This window comes from Varanus komodoensis, unplaced genomic scaffold, assembly GCF_004798865.1.
Source record: "Varanus komodoensis strain SLA01 unplaced genomic scaffold, ASM479886v1 scaffold46_1, whole genome shotgun sequence".
Classification (NCBI taxonomy): Eukaryota; Metazoa; Chordata; class Lepidosauria; order Squamata; family Varanidae; genus Varanus; species Varanus komodoensis.
Window position 1 is genome coordinate 1,481,204 of NW_025336043.1, and position 19,741 is coordinate 1,500,944.

The following is a 19,741-nucleotide window of genomic DNA, read 5'->3' on the forward strand; positions in this document are numbered from 1 at the left end:
AAACAGGCCAGACTCAGGGTGCCTCCGTCACATGTGAAGACGGGCCAGAAGCTCCTCCTGCCAGGTGAGGCTTCAGGGAGGTCGCTCCACCTTTTCTGGGAGGGGGAGCTGCGTCGCAGGTAGGAAGCCACCAGAAGATCATGGACTGGGGCAAAGAAAGTCATGGGGACGGGTGCTGTACGAACGTATCCTGGAGAATACGCAGACTTTTCCTCAAGATGAAAGGCCCATTTCCTGTGCTCTGTTCTCCCTCTGAGTGAATTTGACAGGCAAGCGAGTTAAACGGCAGTCCTGAGGGTCTGGATCCCAGTGATCTGGAAGAGGAGCGTCAAAGCAATTAGGCCAACGGGTGGATGAGCACCACTGGAGAGCCAGGGAAGCGTGTCGGATGCCGTGCGCATGGGGAGCGGACACAGGCCACACCACGTCCCTTGGGTGCGGCTGCTGAGCGGTTCAGAAGGTCCACCACTGCCGCCCCCACCTTACGTTTATGCCCCGATGTTCCTCCTTCTGCAAGAAATCCTGGGTGGCTTACAAGATGTCCAATCCTGGCTTGCAGCCTCACAACCACCACCCTGTAAAGCGGGTTAGACCGTGAGAGACTGGCCTAAAGCCACCCGGTGAGCTCCACGACCAAGCGGAGAGAAGCACGTGGCTCTTCAGGTCCCAGTCCAACACCGACCACTAGGCCAGACTGCCTCCCATGAACCGGTTGCCCGAGTGCTCCGAGAGGTGGCTGGATAAACCTGAGCACCATCCTTTGGCAGCAGAAAGGAGTCTGAGAAGGGCATATGCCTTTCTCTAACCATTGTGAAGGGCAACTGGATGCCTGAGAAAGTGCAAGTGACAAATTACTTTAAATTACTGTCCGCTTCAAAAGGTCATTTTTAACCTTGTCACCACCTTGTCTCTCGATGTGTTAATTGACAGGCTTAGAACATTTGTTGGGGTCCTTTATCGGTCTGTGATGTATGGCCGATACACAGAAAATGGTATGTAAAAAATCAGCAATCCATTTGGGCCAGTGAGCTAATGTAAGAATCCTTTGCTCTTAGCAAAAATACGCACTTGGATGAAAGCAAAAGCAGACTTTGAGGTGGACCTTCTAAAGCAAAATGAATGGAAAGACCTTTTATATAGGAGCGCATGCAAAGCGTTAGGAAATAAATAAATGCGGCAGCTTCAACCTGGCTGGCTCAGAGAAAAGAAATTGGTCTGTTTCAGAAAAAGCACCTGCAGCCACTGGTCACCACGAGTCATTCATTGTACTGTTATCTGCCAGAAAGGTTGTGACACTGGAGCAATTAAGACAAACTTTAGTCTATAAGTTTGTGCCTGCAATCTCTGTCCTTCACCTGAAGATTGATGAGCCCTCCAAGGAAGGAAGCAAAGCATTTTCCAGACTAACTCCAAAGCAACGCTCAGGTTTCGTAACAGTCGGGGAGCCATTTTTCACAACAAGAGCCCTGTGTACCTCGAACCTTTTATAACCCTGTTCAGATTTTTGTGACACTGCACAGCAAATCTCTGCTTCGGTGTAGGCACTTTTGCTTGCTGCCACACGGACCCCCAAGTCAACGGTCTTTCCGATAACTTCCTGTAGAATAACGGACTAAGAAAAAGGAATTATGAGACATATATAAACATTAAGTAAAACAGCCTCAAATCTGCAACGCAAAACTGGAACCCATCGAAGTGAGACGCTCGCATGCGTACATGCTCTTCAACTCCCAAGATGGCTACTAACCCAGAAGTCTAGTATTTGGATGATGGATGGCAGAAAAGAAAAGCATTTTAGGATGTGACGCTTGGGGCGCCTCCCCGCGGCCCTTCGTTTCAGCAGGGATGAGGACGCTCTTTGAGGGCCACATTTCCTTGGAGGTGGTATGTCCGAGCACTGGGTCCAGTTTCCCGTCTTTCTGGCTCCCCGTGTCCTTCTCCTCCTCGCCCTGCTCCTTGCCAGGAAAAGAACAGACTGCTTTTGTCAGCGGTCCGAGTGGGCTGCTCGAAATTGGGCCAAGGATGGCGAGTCTTCCACTCCGACTTCTCGAGGTGCGTCCCCCATTCAGCATGTCTGCGCACACTGGCTCACTTGTGTTTGCCGCCTCATCCTGGAGATCGTGCCCCCACCAGCGGTTTACCGCTGAGGAACCAACGGCAACAGGCAGAAAAGCTTGGCAGCATCGAGGAGGCAAAATGCGCACCGGAGGCTTGGGTGCCGGCTGCCGAGGAGCGCTTGCGGTGGAAAGCTGTGTCCACCGGTCAGCCGTGTGGCGGCAAGGTGCGGGCAGCTGCCTCGCTGCCATTTCCAGTCACAGGAAATGGGGACGCAGCGGACCCGGCCAGAGCGCGACGTGGCCCATGAACCGGGAGCCTCGCTGCTGTTCATTTACCGCCCTAGTTGTGCAGACAGGAGGCGGATTCAGTGGGTCTGGCCAAGGCCTACGGCGAGCCTGCCCCACGCATGCTGAACGAATGCTCGGGCGGGCAGGCGCCCGCTGGGGAAGCAGAGCCGAAGCCCGGCGATGTGCGCCCCGGCCTGGCGCACTCGGCCACACGGGTGCTGGCGCAAAGCAAGAGCAGCAGAAGCCCCCCGGCCAAACCACCACGAGGTTGTTCCACTAAAAAGCGATCTGCGCTGTCCTCATTTTCCTTCCCTGAGAGCGTCTCCTGGGGCTAATCTGATTAGCAGCACGCTCATCTATAATGAATATGAATTTAGCACACATGCTGCAACTGATACTTTTTATACTTTTTATTCTACCAAGATCATTATTGTCACATTTCCCCCGGCTGGTCAATACCTACTTTGTCCTGATATTTACAGTTGGAAACCAAAGGAAATGCTCCTACTGTATCCACAGGATGGTTAAATTTACACGCAGGAATTTATCCACACCACCCATCTGTCTTTCTAAGCTAGCAAAGGAATTAAAGGTGTATAAAAATACTCTGAAATCAAGAAATATACAGTAAGTTTAATAAAATACAGGACATTGTCTTAAGGGTGCTGCAGGGCGGGTGCGGCTCGGGGGAGTGGGGAGGGCTGAGCCTGGGCTGACTGCAAAGACTCCACCCGCAGATCCAAGTGCGTCAACTGGGGATGCTGAAAAGCGGGGCATGAAGTGTCCGGGTGGCCCGAATCATTTTCCGTGCCGGGCATCCTCTGCTCACTGGGGTCCCTGCTGCTGCGAACGCCTCTCCTCCAACATCCGGCAAACCCACATGGAGACGACTTCCGCATTCCCATCGTTGTACTGGACGATGAAGAGGTGGCCCTGTGGAAGCAAGAAGGCACTCAGCCAAGGGAGCCAAACATCGTCCGCAACCCAGGAGGACACCCTGGTCTTGCACCCGAGAGCATCCAGGACCGAATCAAAAACTCTCTGCAGCGGTCAGTCAATGACCGGGGACTGAACTCTCGGCCCAGTCCTGTTCTTGGTCACTCCCCTTTCCAAGAAGGGCTTTTGCTTTTAAGTTAAGCCTAGCTAGTTGGTGGGGGAGCTCCAATCTGCGAAGGGCTGAAACACAGCGGGGGAAAGAAGGGGGTGGCGCACCAGCGCCGCCGGAGCACAGAAGGCAAACAGTCCCGCAGGACACACACCGACTTTCCGCCTTGGGTTCCCAGGAGAGAGGAAGCCGCTGCTACTCAGCCACACTCCTTCCCTTTCGCAAGGCACCCACCGGATCGTCCTCACATTGCTCTCTCTTCAAAAGAAGCAAGGGCTTGCTCAGGCTATTGCCTGGGCGGGATTTAATCCAGGTCCAGCCAAGCATGCTGCCACCGCAGGGCTTCTCGGTCCTCTTCCACACGCCCTTTCTGGCCAGGCAAAAAAGCAAAGGCCAAGATGGCTGCACTCCAGAAGAATTGCAGCAACCTCGCTTGCAGTCCGAGGGAACTGCCGACACCTTTTTGTTGGAGTTGGTGTTGCTGTTCCCCAGTGACCGGTTCAGCCGATCCACGGCCCCAAACTTCTTAAGAGAAGTTGGAAGTGCAAGAGCACAAGAGAGGTGGGTACGGAAAAAGGAGCACCTAGCAAGAAGCTGTACAGATGGAAGGGGGTCGAACGTGTGACGGAGGGAGAGATGGGATGCTGGTAGGTTGAGGACCACAAATATTTTCGGGGTCAGGCTAGAGCCGCACCATATCGGCACATGATTCTGCCCAAGAGAGAGAATTACCCTGCAAGGGGTCCCCCCCCCCCATTTCGACCAGCAGTGCTGAGAAGGCCTCTCCAGGCCCCTGCTGCAAAACCAGCTTGCCGCCTCTCTTTTTCCAGTTCCTGCTGAGAATGCCAACTTTTGACAAAACGGATTAGGAAAAGTAAAGAACTTTGCATTATTTTTTCGACTGCCTAATGAGGGATCGTCGCCAGCAAAATTTTCCCCTCTCCAGCACCTCCCTGGCCAAGGCTGGTGCTCAAGACTTTCTGTAGTCAACTTCCTTGAAGTAATTACTCTTACTGACTTCACAGATGCCATGAGGTTAATTTCACTTAAGTGTTTGTAAAACTCTTGGGAGATCCCTTGGAGAAAGGAGCCAATGTCCTTGCTCACAAGAAACCCTATGGTTACCTGCCCGGCCTTTTAAGCAAGCCCACCACGAACAGAACTGGCAAACCAGGATCAGGGGAGGATGGAGGGAGAAGCAAAGCAAGATGCTGCCGGCCCAAGGGGAGCGCGTGCCCCGGGCAGTGAAGCCAGTTGGTCGCTTCCTCCATGAGTCACCTTGGCGTACAGCAGAGCCGCTCCCTGCATTGGGGAGGCGGACAGGGAACCCGTCTCACCGAGCGAGAGGGCGAGGGAATCTGGACAGGAGGGGAAGGTGCCGGCACGGCACGGGGAAGGAAGGGCTCGGCGGAAGCGGGGCCCGTGGCCCTGGCGGCCGAGGTCAAGTGAGTTGCACAGATGGCTCCGGTTCCTCTTCTGAGGCCCGAAGCCGAAGCCGAAGCCTTGTTTGCAGCGTTGTGCTCCTCCTCCCAAGGGAGGTGGGGGCAAGTGTGCAGACCTGCTGCTTTTGCATGTTCTGGCAGCGGGCAAATGCCGTGCAAGATCTGATCTCAGAAACAATTCAAATCCTGCAGAAACTTTCCCCGGGGATGGGCCACGGCTCGGTGGTCGAGCAGCTGGTCCCAGATTCAGTGCCCAGCATCTCCGAGTAGGGCTGAGAATTACCCTGGAGAAACACTGCCGGCCAGTGCGGAGCGCGAAGTCCAGGGACCCGGAGCCCAGCCACCTCCCACCTCTCTCTGTTGTGCTTGGTGCGTGCAAAGCTGGAAGAGCGGCCATGAGACCACAGCGGTCCCAGACGAGCAAGAGGCGCCAGCCAAGTGCAGAAAGCAGAACTCTGCCGGGGAACATGGGAGCTGACGGGCACGTAACCCTCTTGCCTCCATGCTTCCCCGCTGGGGTGGGGCAGAGGCAGGAGGTGGCTGGAGGAGCCGGGGAGGGAAGAGAATAAGCTGCGTGCATCAGAAATGCAACTTTGCTAAGCAGACGCTTGCGCTCGCAAGGAAAGAAGAAACGAATGCCAAGCAGGGAAGGGGAATTAGAAGGGTTGGGGAGAAACCGGAAGGGACTTTCCAAGGGACTCCTGGCCCCTGTGCATTTCGGCAGCAAGCAACTGTCCCCAGCGTGGTGCTGGGTTCATCTCTGAGCAGCACCAGTCCAGACCGAACGGCAGCCAACCATCGCACTGGCCGCTCCCAGAGCCACTTCCTTCATTTTCCAAGGCCGTGTAGCAGAGATGCACATGCGCGAGAGGCTGAATGCGTTTCCACGATCCCGGACGAGAGGTGATCTTGAATGGGTGTCCAGAAAGGAGGAGATGCAAGAACTCACTGCAAGCCCCATTATGCAGGGTGGAGAGAGAGACTCTAGAGTAGGTACTCCCCATATGTACCTTACCGAACCCTGAAGATCCAGCCGTCCTCCAAGGAGGTTAGGAAGGTGGCAAACAGAAGCAGGGCCTTCTCAGTGTCTGCCCCCATCCATGGAACAGCTTCCTGACAGCAGCTCGCCTGGCGCCTCTGTTAAAATCCTTTTGGCACCAGGCGAAAACAATTTTATTTTCCAAATATTTTAATAACTGATTTTATTTTTGTATAATGGGCATTGGAATTCAATTCTAGAATGTTTTAGAGTTTAAATTTGTATTGTTTTTAACTCTTGGGTTACCGTTTAAACTCTCAGCTGCATATCATATTGTATATTATATGGTTATGGATTATGTTTATAGTTGTGTTTGTTTACTGTTGGTGGAGCATTACATTATGTATTTATTGCCCTATTGTCATTGTTGCTTATTGTTTTGACTCCGTGTGCTTTGTAATCCACTCGGAGGGTCCTGCTGGACTATTGATTTGTGGAACGTAAAGTTAACAATTAATTAATTGATTGATTAATTAATAGCAGCATCCTGTGGGAGGGATCCTGGGACACCCCCTTCCAGAATGCCCCTTAGTAAAGTTAACAATTAATTAATTAATTGATTGATTAATAGCAGCATCCTGTGGGAGGGATCCTGGGACACCCCCTTGCAGAATGCCCCCTAGTTGGGCTCCCTGGGGGCGGGCTCCTCTGCTGGCCCGGTTCTCTTCTTCAGGGACCCTCCAGCATTCGCCCTGCGCTCCAGAGCCAGAGGCGGCTCCCCCACGCAGCCACGCGAGGACTTCTTCCCTGGCACCGGCTGTGCTTCTGCGGAAGAGTCCTTGACGACATCTCCTCGGTTCAGAGACGCACCTCTGCCGAAAGCTGCTGCTCCAGCATTGCAGCAGGAGGAGAATGACGTCAGGAAAACATGGGATATTCGTCAAATGAGCACAGCTCAGCGTCACGGGCCTGCTCCTTGCTACCAGCGGGAAACGCCCCTCGCGTCCAGCCATCCGGCTCTCGCCCGTCTTGCAGTTTGGCCCACCTTTCTGGCATCAACGCGCCCTGCTTTCCTGAAAGTCCAGCACTGACAGGACTGCAACCCGTAGAAAAGGGGGGGGGGAAGCACAGATCCAGCTGGCCATGCTCCTAGCCAGGTGCCGCCCTGTGATGCAGCCAAACTCGGCCCTCAAATTGAGTAGGCCAAGTTCTAAGCACTACCGTGCATTGCATGAGCCCAGCCAAGAAAGCGGAGGTGTGTCCCTGAGATGGGGAGCTCTGCCCGGAGAAGAACCTCCTTGCACTAAGTTTTAGGGTGCAGCAATGAAGGCAGGATGCTGACCGTGGGGACACATGCTCAGGCCTGCCTAAGATAGTTTAGGAATCCCCACGTACGGCCGTTCATCGCCGCCTCATTCCCCTTGGCCGCTGGAGTTCTCCAGAAAGCGTCCACCCCATGGCCCTCCGCTCAGTGTCTCCACGAGGGCCAGGAAGCAGCGCGCGCGATGACCGTTCGGCGACGCATGCCACCCCCCCCCCCAAATGCCGTTTCTGGCTTATCCTGGGATCAAAGCCTGGGTGGAGCTTCTCCTACGGCGCAACCTGAAATGCTCTGGGGAAAGGTCCCCCTTTCTGCGGGAGGAGAGGCAGCGCTGGAAAGGTCAGGTCAGGCGGGTCCAGGATGGCGCCGGGTGAGTGTCAGGCCCCCTAATGTCCTTTGCCAACTCTGAAAATGAGACAAACAATGACAAACCGGGCATTTTAAATGAACTTGTCACATCCCATTTTCTTGAGAAGAGCTGCCTTTTTAAAGCCGCTGGGCTTGCGGGAGGAGATTAACCCTTTCCGAGAGGAACACCTATAGGCGGACCAGTGTGTCTGGCCGGTCTGGTTTCGGGAGGCACTTGAGGGGCGCCCCGCTTGCACAGGTCTTGCCGCACACTTCCAATGTGAACAGGGGGAGTTACGCCCAGCTCAGCCCTCGCCAAGCAGGTGCTTAAACAATCTGTGTTAACGGCGCTCGCACTGGCTTCCGGCTTCTCCCTTTGGAAACAGTTCGGCTCAGGGAGGTGGCTTGCTCTGACTTCTGCCCATGGGCAGAGACGCGTTCCTTTTCAACAGCTTTCCCTGGTTGGCTTTATTTGAGGATGCTGTTGCTCTAATTCTCTTATTGACGATATGTTTGAACCATATTCTCCTTCGTATGCACTGCACTGCTTCATGATTCTGCCCCACACGGAACATGTTTGTAGCAGAGAGGAACACAGAGATGGAAGGCAGAGGCATTCCAAATGTCCTGCCTACCAGGGGACTTTCTGTGGGCTGAAGATCAGCCTGCATTCCAGTTGTGAGGGGTGGAGGGGCGGGCCCGCTTCTCCCAAAACACAGCCTTGCAAGGTTGTGACCTCCAAGTTTGAAACAGGAGGGGAAGCAACGGCAGGGGCAGAATTCTTAACCAAAATGCCAAGATCAGCCAAGCCACCTGATCGAGACGATCTCTCCTGCAGACAACAGGACAGCCCGAATAAGCAGCTTCCAAGCGTGCGGTCTGGTCCACAAAGGGTGGAAACCGCCCCCTTGAGGCTGCCAGCTCCTCCTCGTTGGGGAGGAGTGGGGGAAATTCACAGCGCACGCACCCAGGGCTCTTGACTCAAAATGCTGGGGCTCACCGCAGCACACTCAGGCACCCACTGGCCTGGTTTGCTCACGCATCAGACCAATTATCCGTTTGTCCAGAAACAGCAAGTGACCGAGACAACAGACCGGGCTCAGATTTAGCTATGAGCATGGCTAGCCCCAGACATTTCATTGCCTGAGGAAAGGACACGATCCTGCCCTTACCCCCGCCATCTGCAGAAGCCGCCTGGGCTGGCAACTGGATCGGACTTTGTCTCCGTGTCCTCCACTGCCCCGAGGGCCTGGAGAAGCCTCCCCGAACGCATCTGTGTCCTCCCACAGGGGCACGGTGCCCGCTGCCTCGGGCAACCATCACAGCCTGCTGAACGGCAGGGCCGGCGCCGGACGTGGATCCAAATGGAGGGGACAGCCAACTGCCCTTTCCGTCAACAACTGTCTGAGGAGCACCTGGACCTGGAAGCAGTGAAATGAAACAGAGGATGCCAACTGTTGCGGCTGGAGGCAGCCTTCCTGGGAGGGTCTCGGCGCCTTCCAACGCTGCTTCAAGCACAGTTTATTAGTGTGTGATATTAAAAGGGTGTATTTATTGCATGATATAATGCGGTGGGACCGTGGGCTTTCTGCAGAAAGACCCTGCACGCACAAGTGCAATGAACCCAGAGCCCGGCAAACATTATGCCGCACATTAACCTACTGTTAACGGCACAACAGGGCTGGGGCGTCGCACGCTCGCTGGTCAGGACTCCGGTCAGGCCGGCACAGGGAGGAAGCGAGAAACACCTGGTGCCTCCGCAAGCTCAGAGCCAACAGCGAGAACCAAGACTCCTTGTGGTGACGGACCTGATTCGTACAAGGGTCTTCCTGCAGCGTCACACGGGAGGGTAGGCCCTGCCTGCCTGTGGGAGAGCGAGCACTGCGGACCCACCTGGCAGCGCCCACACCGGGCAGGCTGGGCCCCTCTGTGCCCACAGTCCAGCGACGTGGACAGAGCAGGGCACGGCGGGCTTGCTCCCCCAGCCGCTGGCCACGCAGGGCTCAGCCCAACACACGTTCACAACAGATGCTGCTTCCTGTAAGGTGCGGAGCCGCTGGCCTTCGCTTCCTCTCGACCAGCCGCTGAGCGGAGCGCGCCCCGGAGAAAGGGTCTCTGAGGCAGACCTGGGGTTCGGCGGTCGCCGCACGCGCGAGTTTTCTGCGGCACCACCTCAGAGGAGTTCCACGGGGCTGCGGTGCTTCCCCAGCTGCTGCCCAGCACCCCATCCCACCTCCTCTTCGGACGCTTGTCCCTGTGTCCCCGGGGTGCCCTTCGGCATACCTCCAGCCAGCCGAGTGGTGCCTCGGGGCCTCAAGCCCCTGCTGAACACCCCCTGCAGTGGCCCGTCTCCACTGCCCCACTCGACCGTGCGCCTGCCCCTCGCCGCCGGCTCGTGGGGTCTCCATGACTGGGCCTGCGGCAGGACCAAGGCCGCAGCAAGGTCAGGTGGCGCCTGCCGCAGCCACGGGAGCCCACCGTGTTGTGGCAACTTTGGGGCTCGCTCTGCTGGCTCTCAGGAAGGAAGGAACGAGCCGAGCAAACGAGAGCAACTTTTCTCTGGCCCTCCGAACAGGACGCAAGTTTTCTGAGTGACGCGATGCGCTTCCCAGGGCCGGAGGGGTGTGCGCCAACCCACTCTGCAACCGCAACGACAGAAAAGGAGAGCAGCCTGGGAGCCCCGACATCCTTCAGCAACCCCCTGAAAATGGCGCCGCCGGCCTCTTGAACGGTGCAGTGCCCTGCCACACGCTGTAATTAAAATGTTCATTAGTGCACATGAGAGACAATAGGAGCGGAATTGTACAGTGAGCTCAAGATGAGACTTTGAGAGGTGCCATTTTAAAATCCCTCCTTCAGAATTGCTGCAAACATTAATCATCCCCACACTTCAAATGTTCTGATATCCACCTGGCTACACTATTAAAATAAAACTTGCTGCCCCAGGGAAATCCTACTTATTCTTAATTGTTTTGAGGCTTTGACGGGCTTTTAATCTAAGATTAATTCATGCAATTTTAAATAACTCTTCTTATGATTAATAAGCTTGAAAATTAAAAGGAGTCTAAAGCAATTATAATGAGCATTTGGTCATAACCTCATTAGGAGAAGGAGTGAAAGCCACACCGACATCCTTACAAGATTACCATTTAAGGTCACTTCCTGGGAAGTCACACAAAACTCCAAATCACGAAGGCAGATTAGGCCAGGTCAGCTGGGGAAAAAGAGCGACTATCTGGGTCATATTAATGCTGATATTATCTCACAGGCGTCTTGGGCTGGGTATTTTGGTCTGAGGGTTACTTTCGAAGCTGTGCTCCACAGGGATCCAGGAAGGTCTTCCATAACACACAAAATACATACTTTTAAAATGTCCCCATGTGTGTCAAGCTCTCGAGTGCCACCTGTACTTATAGCAGGTCCACAACGAAGCCTTCGGAGATCCAGGGAGAACGTCTCGTGGATCAGAAGAGCTGAAGGGACCAGAAGGACGAACCCCAGGTCCACGCTCAACATGCCTCCCTTGGAGGCCTGAGGACACCCTAAAGTCGTGTCGCACAGATCTTGGGCCTTGGCCCAGCTCTAGATTTCACGGTCTCTGACACAGGCGCCCCAGGTATTCCTTTACTCTTTGCTCAGAATGCACAGTGCATTTCATAGCAGGATCTTCCCTATAAAAACCTACCGCAGTGTAAGGACGCAGGAGCACTGGGGGATTGGTTTCAATGTGCAGGCAAGCGATTGCTTCCACCTCCAGTCCAAACTGCGCATAAAATGGGGTGATTCTACCTCCGTGCTTCCACGTTTGAGCTGAAACAAATCGGGGAGACTAATCCTTTAGAAACGAATTTGGTGAGGGAATAACCTGCGCGTTCTCTGCGTAACTGCATTCCCCGCCAGTCCCGCTTTGGTGCGCCTTCGAGGCCAAGATGCTGTCCCCACTACTCTTCACTGGCCTCATCCTGCTTGTCTAAGTGTATTGCATGGCTGTAAGCTGCCCAGCCAACTTTGGCACCGGGGCAGCACAGAAAAGACATGGATTAAAACGGCAACTAGTTCAGGCCTAGTTCGAGTGCAGGCACTCTAGTTTAGTCTTCGGCATCCCCAGGTGGTGCAGAGAGAAAGCTGGGAGGGCGATGGCCAGGCGCCAGGGAGGCCGTGGCGTGACTCAACACGGGGCCGCATCCTGCGCTCCTCTGAGGGCAGCGAGCCTTCCATACTCATGAAGGGCTAAATGGATGCTTACAGTTGCGGCAGGAGTGCCCAGGGCGGCCTCGTAAAGCCTCAGTGTGCACATGATGCCAGTAACGACGGAGTAGCAGGCAGCTCCCAGCTACTCCCTCATAAACCCAAATGTTCGCCTTGCCTTCAGTGGAAGGGTTCAGCCAGGGCTCTTGAACGGGCCAGCCCCGGTTTGCTCTGTTTTTAAAACCAGGTTTAATTTAAAAATCATACAGTGGAGCTGGCTGCAAACCCACGGGTTGATTGGAGCAAAATTTAAATTCCTGTCAAGTCCATTTAAACATAGGCGCCTTCATAGCCAATTAGTTGCTCCATGTGAGCAACATCCGCTTTGGCCCGGCCACTGAGAAGCCCCTCGGCCCACTGAGAGGGGCTGGGAGGGAAAAATTAACTAAAACCAGGCATGTACGCAATATTTATTCTCCCCGTTTTATCACGGTGGGGTCCGCAACGTGTGAGCGAGACGCGGATCGATTCCTTGTCACCCTCAAATCAATGCCCCCGAATGGTCTGGGCATCTGTTTCCACGCAAGTCTGTTTGCTAGGGCAGTTTGCCGTGATTGTCGCTATGTCTCCCCCTCACCCCCGTCCCTGGGGCCCTAACCTCCCGGTAACTCATAGTTAACGCTCATTCCACATCGAAAACTACTTTGAATCCTCAACAGGTTTGGGGGGCTCTTAAAATTATTGCAACTGCGGAGGCAGGAGACTGGGAGGCTTTGTGCGAGAAGCATCCTCTCATCGACGGCCAGCTGGGCCCAGTCCCCACCGGGAAGGCGACAACAAAGGCGCTAAAAGGCCCTTTCAGGCCGCAATTGTGCCGCCGGGAATTCGGGGGATGAAAAAGCGCTCTGATGGAGAAGGGGGGATCCGCGCAGGGCCCCCCCTTCCAGCCTCCACTCTCGCCAGAGAAAGTTACTGCCATAATGAAACGCTGTCAATCACCGCCAGAATCCAATTAAGCACCACTCAGCACAGGCGCCCTTTGCAGAAATATTTAAGACCTCGTTTGGTATACTCTGCAGGCGAGGGAGGCATTCGGGGAAGATTCGGACACCCTCCCGTGCATCCCGAGTGCACACTTTGGCGGATGCTTCCAACCCATGTGCCCCCGCCTGGGAAAGTCGGAACTGCGACCGGATCGTGGCCCTGGGCAGCCCAGAGGGCTCTGATGGCCACGGCCCACACCTTCGCTCAGCCTTGCGCATGCCTGGCAAAGGCCGTCCTTTCATGCGTGTGTGGACCAACAGGAAATGCAAACCCGTCGTTTTTGGTTAAGGAAGGGGGAAATGCCTCCCTCCGCACTCCCCCATCCAGGATCTGCCAATTTAATCCATTCCGTTCCATTTGAAAGTCTATTTTTATCTGTTTAGACAAATCATTAAGGGACTTGCCTGCACAGGCTGTTAATTTCAGAGGGGCTGGGCGTAGGAGGAGTCCCCAGTGAACTGTGTCCTAGATTAACAAGCAAGTGTTGACTTATCCATCTACTGCGACTCGGAATGGATTCAGGCCAATTCATGCCACCTCACGGGGAGCTCTGGGCTGTGCCCTCGCACAGCCCGATCCGCTTCCGGGAGAGGTGTAGAAAAGCGCCCTGCCTGAGGCGTGCCGGGTGGCTGCTGGGAGAACGGGCTTTCTGGTGGTGGTGCCCCACGGGGGAACCCTCCGCCAAGGAGACCTGCTGAGGCGTACCGAGCACCGGGTGGAAACCGGCCCCAACCCCCCGTCAAATGGACTTTCTGCTGCTTTTGTTTTGCTTTTAGTTTTAGGGTTGTGTCCTTTTATAAAAAAAAAAAAAAAAAGATTGCTCTGTTTCATCTCTTCCTAAGCTGCCCACAGAGTCCCCTTTGAAGGGCAGGATGCAAATATTCTAATGAATCAAAGCGAACAGGTAAGCGTGCCACGTGTTGCGAATCAGCACGGCTGCCTGGCGGACTAAGTGAAAGCAGAGCTCGACGGCACATCCGTGCTCGGGCTTCAGCTGTGCAAACAAAAACAAGGTGCAAGCTTGGCTATTTCCCCACTTTCTGCTATTAATTCAGGCTGGCAACACACACTTTTAAAAACACAGGTGAAGCAGGCCTGTAAACATCAGCTGAAATACTGCATAATTCATCAAGTGCATGTTTTTAGAAGAAGCGGCTGAATCGGGAATCGCACGGTGGCACCGCGGTCGATGTCCTGCGTAAACACCAGACTGCAAAGATTCCACCAGGCAGCCTGTGTGAATCCTTTTGGGGTGGGATAAAGCAGTTTCTAGTCCTCAGGAAGGTGCCAGTGCTGTGAGCCCCCATTTTGCAGGATAGAAAATGGGGGGAAGGCAGCACCTCCTACTTTCTCCCACATCAACGCAGGCCGTGTTGATGCACGAAGCGCATACACCTCCTCTGTCCAGCAATTACGCAGCAGTGCCATGTCGGAACCCCATTACATGCGAGCGCTGCATATTCCAGATCCAGCCACCAACTTGTGCGGTTGAGCAGTTTATGCAACCAAAAACTTTTAATGGCAGACTGGAGATGCATTACTTCCTCTCTCCAGTGAGCTACAAAACTGCAAGGACTTCCCAGCGGTTTTAAAGGAAGATAAAAGCATTTGGTTAGCATGGGATCCCACAATATAAAAACATTAATATGTTTTTATATTAATATGCAATACGAGAGAAGTATTACTACCACTCTATACGACTCTGGTGCACCCACAACTGGAGCACTGTGCTCAGTTTTGGGCCCCTCATTACAGGAAGGATATAGCCAGGTTGGAGTCAGTGCAGCGAAGGGCCATAAGGTTGGTGGCCAGTTTGCAGGGGATGCCGTACGAGGCGAGACTGAGGGAACTGGGTCTCTTCAGCCTGGAGAAGAGGAGACTCAGAGGGGATCTGTTGGTGACATGCAGGTATGTGAGGGGATGTCACACGGAGGTGGGCAGAGACCTGTTCTCCCCTGCAGAGGAAGGCAGGATGCGTTCCAACGGAGCCAAGCTCAGGGAGCCAAGGCTCCATTTGGATGCCAGGAAGCACTTCCTGACAGTCAGGACCCCGAGGGTGTGGAATGGGCTTCCACAGGAGGTGGTTGAGGCCCCATCAGTGCGGGTGTTCAAGGATAGGCTGGATGTGTAAATGGTGGGCATGTCGTGAGCAGAGCCGGCTGGTGCTGGAGGTCAGACTAGATGGCCCGGGAGCCCCTTCTGACTCGCTCTGTTTCTATGTTTCTATTTTGTTTCTATTAAAGAGGGCATTAAAGCAAAAATTAAAAAGGAATATGCAGCTAGCTAAAAATGCTTAAGAGTTTGCAGTAAGCTAATCAAAGGCCGCATCTGTAATATTCTTTTGGCTGGTTCTTTTAGGAGTACCTGCAATTTGCACCCGGTTCTCACGGCTTTGTCAACATTAGTACATTCTGGTGAGCATGCAGGTAGAGGCAGATGTGGGAAATTTAGGGCTGGTGTCGAGAAGGGTCCGAGAATGCGACGAGGAGCGCAAGTCAAGTGCACGGCGTCGGGCAGGTGATTCTGGCTCAGAGCGAGGGCCGGTTTGCCCCGGCCAGGCACACTGCATCGCAGCCCTAGGCTGGGATGATGAACTGGAGCAGCTCTTTCAAGGCAGGACGCAGATAACAGGCACCCACGCAGGGAAAGCAGGAACCCGTTCACAGAGGGAAGGGGCAATTCTGTGTCTCGCGTTTCGCACGGACACCGGCACAGCCCCCTGCCCTGGTGACCCTCCTAGCAGCTCTGCCCGGCCATCCAGTCTTGCGCAGAGGCACTCCTGGCGTGCCTCTCCAGACGGGAGATGCCTCTTCCCAACAGGATTTCTCGCGGGCAAGGAGAGAAGACTTCCGCCCATCCCACACCATTTTATGGCTGGACGTGGGGCAAACAAAGGCTGGGAGGCCGTGGGGGAACAGGGCCAGGTAGCGGCGGGGGAAGAGGAGGCTGCCCTTCCATCGGGGCCTGGATGCGAATTTTCCTTTCCCGCCTCAGCTCCTGCAGCGAGGAGCGCTGAGGGCTGGGACAGCTTCCAGAAATGCTCTCGGCTGCTCTGAACTTTCCCGCAAGAGCACTTCCTTTGCTAGGAAGATCACCGAAGGAACTCGACGGCTTCTCAAAGACACAGCCATGCAAAACCCCCGGAAACGGGGCCATCTTTTTAAACAATTCTCAAAAGCAGGCTAGCGCGACTGGGAGACAATTTCCACGTTAGCACGCTTACCGAAACTCTCTCTGCCACTGAACAGCGAGAGCAGATAATAACCATTAGTAAATCAAACTCCTTGCCAATATCCAGCTGGGCCTCTCGCATTTACATACAGATAGAATGGGTATATGTTTTTAATATGTATGTGATAACGCACTTTCCCCACAGCTGAAGTGTGTCTTACAAAAGGAGGCGGCGAATGGGAACAGCGTTGCCATGAGATAATAAAGTGACCTAGATAAAGTATTAGCCAGCGATTGATCTCAAACAGGGGAAGGCTGCCTCTTCCTGACCCGGTTACTTACTATGCATAGATTCCATTAAATAGAGCTTAGGAATTGAAAGCTTCGTGAAAACGGTGCCACGGAGGCTGAGATCAACGCTGTCCCGGTCCCGCTGTCCCCTCTGGTTCTCAGCCATGCAGGATAAACGCCGGTAGAGAAGTGGCTTTCTTTTTTATGCTGATACCAGTCTGTGGGCATACAGAATGAGGGGGAGCCGGATTGCGTTCCCTTAATCAGCCGGGGTTTAAGGAGGCCAGCTTACGAGGTTCACAGAATTCTTCACCAGGCGAAATGGCAAAGTGCTGCACTGAAGCCGAAAGTCGGCATGATGGCTTGGAACAGGGAGACCGAACGTCCTGGGCAGACGTCACAGGAAGCTCAACGTCGTTGGCTCAACGTCATCTTTGTTGAGCCAACTTTGCAGGGAAACTGTGAAGATACAGACTTGACTGTCACTGCCCACAGTTCCTTGTGGGTGGACAGAATCCCGAAATGAGCAATAAGCACATGGGTATCTTCTCAAGTGGCCAAACCCAGGCTTGCTCCACAGTCAAAGGAAGCAAGAGTCAAGCCGAACCCCACGCCACGCCACGCCACCAGGTATTACCAAATCGTATTTCTACTGTCCTGCTCTTGCATTTCAGTCCATTTTAATGCAGACCACTCCTCCCGGCAGGCTTTGCCCCATCATATCAACTCTGGTGCAACTGATTTCACCCACTGGAATAAAAGCCACAGCAGGAAAGGATTCGGGAATATGAGGTTATAGCCATGTAAAATGCAGCTTTTCAAAACTCACTAATGGAGAGCCAGGAACTCGGCTACCTTCCTACGGCTGCCACGCTTCGACTGGGCGAGGTTCCCGGGATCCACGAGGGCTGCAGTCCAGAGAGCCAGAGGCACCTATTTCTCTCCCCTGCTGCCCACCACACCATGCCTCTGCCGGACACGTGATCCCGCAAGCTCCTTTTACCCAGGAGATGTTCCGAGCTGGAAAACCTCACCCCCTCCCAGCGACCATCCTGCTCGATCTGCGGGCCAGTTCAAAGGCCCTCTCAAAGGGCTGGCGTGATCCAGCGAGGCAGAGGAAGCAAGGGGCCTTTGCCCGGGGCCCCGGGCAACCTCCAGAAATGCACTTGCAGGGAGGGGAGGCCACTCCCAACGGTGCAGATGCGCCTTTGGCCGCTTACAGCTGGAAACAGGCAGGCAGAAGGAAGCACGCTTCTTAGGTTCCTGGACGGGCTTCCCTGCTGGGCTATCGATCCGACCTCATGGCATTTCAGTCCTGCAAAACTCTTGCAGCCAATGCCGGGCTTTACACGGGAAGCCAGTCTGTGAGAGGAAGAGTATGGAACCTTGCGGAGGGTCGCATTTCTATTCTGTTCGGTTAACAGAGCTACTGGAAGGCATCCGCATGGGCAGGTTTCCTTAAGCTGGCCAGGGTGGTAAGAATGGCAACCGGAAATCGGTGTCCAAGCTGCCACATTTCCGAAGCATCAGTGAGATTGCTGAGCCAGGCCAGGGAGTGGGGCGAAAACCACCCCCACGAGTCTGGAGCTGGGCAAGAGCCCTTGGGGGCCCTGCACCCACGGCGTCCCCCCCCCCCCTTTAGACCTGTCACTGCAGGCTCAAGCAGAGAACTGAGAAAGTTCCCCTGGTGCCCAGGGGCGACTTCCAATGCTGAACGGCCAGACCCACTGGGTAAGAAGCCCACCTTCAGGGAAGCAAAGCAACATGGAAGAAAGTCCTAAATCTTCAAGATCCACGCCTATTTTTGGTGCTGATGTGCTTTTTTTTAATTATTAAAAGGGCAGGAGGAGCAATGCCGTCTTCAGAGTAGAACCAGGCACTTCGGGGCAGGTAGTTGGAAAGATATATAACTCTGCATTGCTTTTCCTATAGGCACTCACCCCTTGGCCTCCGTCTTTATGACTTTACACCCTGGAGTGGTGTTATAGCTTCTGAACACGCACATCTATACTGAGGGTCGGAAGTGTGATCTGCAGATGTTTTATTTATAAGTGGCAGGCCTACTGCATCACAGAGAGCAGGCATTTACCAAGAGAAACGGGCTTTATGGAACCCCATTCTGTCGGTTTAATAGTCAAGCTACCCAGCCATAGAATAATAACAGCGTGCAAGGTAAATGCATCTCCATCTCTAGAACCTGTTCCAAGTTCTCTCAGATGTGACTAAGTGCAGGAACCTTCCAACCATCAAAAGATAATAAAAAAGAAAAGAAAAAAGGCAAATTAGGGCAGCCACAACCATCGCTACCCAGGAAGAGAACGGACCGTGTGGGGGGAAAAGCCGCACCAAGGAGCTGCAGAAAGGTGTCCTGCCGACGCGAACAGAGAGCATCTGCATCCAACTGCTGCGCGGAGCCAGGTGAGCCGCAACCGTGAGGCACCCCCAGAGTGGCGGGCGGCGGGGCGCTGAGGCCCAGCTCAGCCCACTGGCTTTCTGGACGCCTCCCCTTTCAACAATGGGCGTGTGCTCCTGCCACTCACATCGCACGCAGGTGTGGCCCGAGCCTCTGTTCGAGGGACACAAGGTTAAAGCCCCCCTGCCCCCCCCCCCCCCCGAGTAAGCAGAGCTCCCTGTGGCATGCTGCTGGCCCAGGCCGCGATTCTTTAATTTTGCTGGGGAAACGTAACCCGTCTTCCCTTTCCACCACAGTTCTATTTATTTATTTATTGGCTTGCCGGTACGCATGAACTGTGGACATTAAACCAAGAGAGCAGTGCTGGTCTAACAAAAAAAGAAAGAAAAAAGAAAAAAAGAAAGCTCATCTGGACAGGTGGCACAAAAAATCAGCAAATGGGGGAAGTGGCGGCCAAGCCCCAAACCCTAGTCAGGTGTTTTGGCCATCAGCTCCGCAGTATAAACAGATCCAGCCTCAGTGTGGAAATGTGCAGCCAGGACTGAGCGCTAGAGGTATCAGGCACTCCTCTTCTGTAAACACTACAGGCAAATCAGAATTTCAGCCACTTTTCAGTGTCCTTGGAGACCAGTCAATCCTTCACTGTCCTAAAATGCGCTGCTAGGTCTAATTTGCAAGCCTTAATGGCCACAGCATCCGGTCACATTTTTATTTCCATCTCCTAGCTTTGACAGCCTGGTGAAAAGCCCTGGAAAATCCAAAGCTTGCATGTTTTGGTGGAATTTTGACTGGTCCTCATGACCTGGGGTTACATTAGAAGAAATGTCTAAGCAATATACAAACAAGAAAATAAATAAATAGGAATTAACAGAAAACGCTGCATAAAAGAAGTGACAGCAGGCCCATTCTCATATAAGGGCTGCAGATTATGATTCATTAACACGAAGTTTGCTATTGCATGTTCCAGGCACATCCCACAAGGCCTTTTGAATATTCAGCCTCTGATCAACTCAATCAGAAGTGGTTATGTGACATCAGAAGCCAGAGATTACGCTGTGCGCCAGACAGATGCCCCTCTGCTGCATTGTACAAAC

At 53.9% G+C, this 19,741-nt stretch overlaps 1 protein-coding gene across 3 annotated transcripts in view; it reads right to left on the minus strand.

The window, feature by feature from the left end:
* Positions 1-2,958: 2,958 nt before the first annotated feature.
* Positions 2,959-19,741, minus strand: part of MAP2K5 (mitogen-activated protein kinase kinase 5) — a 115,648-nt gene continuing 98,865 nt past the window's right edge. Inside the window, exon 21 of one of the 3 annotated variants that reach the window (XM_044444799.1) lies at positions 2,959-3,278. In XM_044444799.1, coding sequence (XP_044300734.1) covers positions 3,171-3,278 — 108 coding nt within the window. In that variant the 3' untranslated portion in view covers positions 2,959-3,170. Of the gene's footprint in view, positions 3,279-11,035; positions 11,222-19,741 lie in introns of those variants that run through there. The other 2 variants (XM_044444800.1, XM_044444801.1) reach the window with 2 other exon arrangements.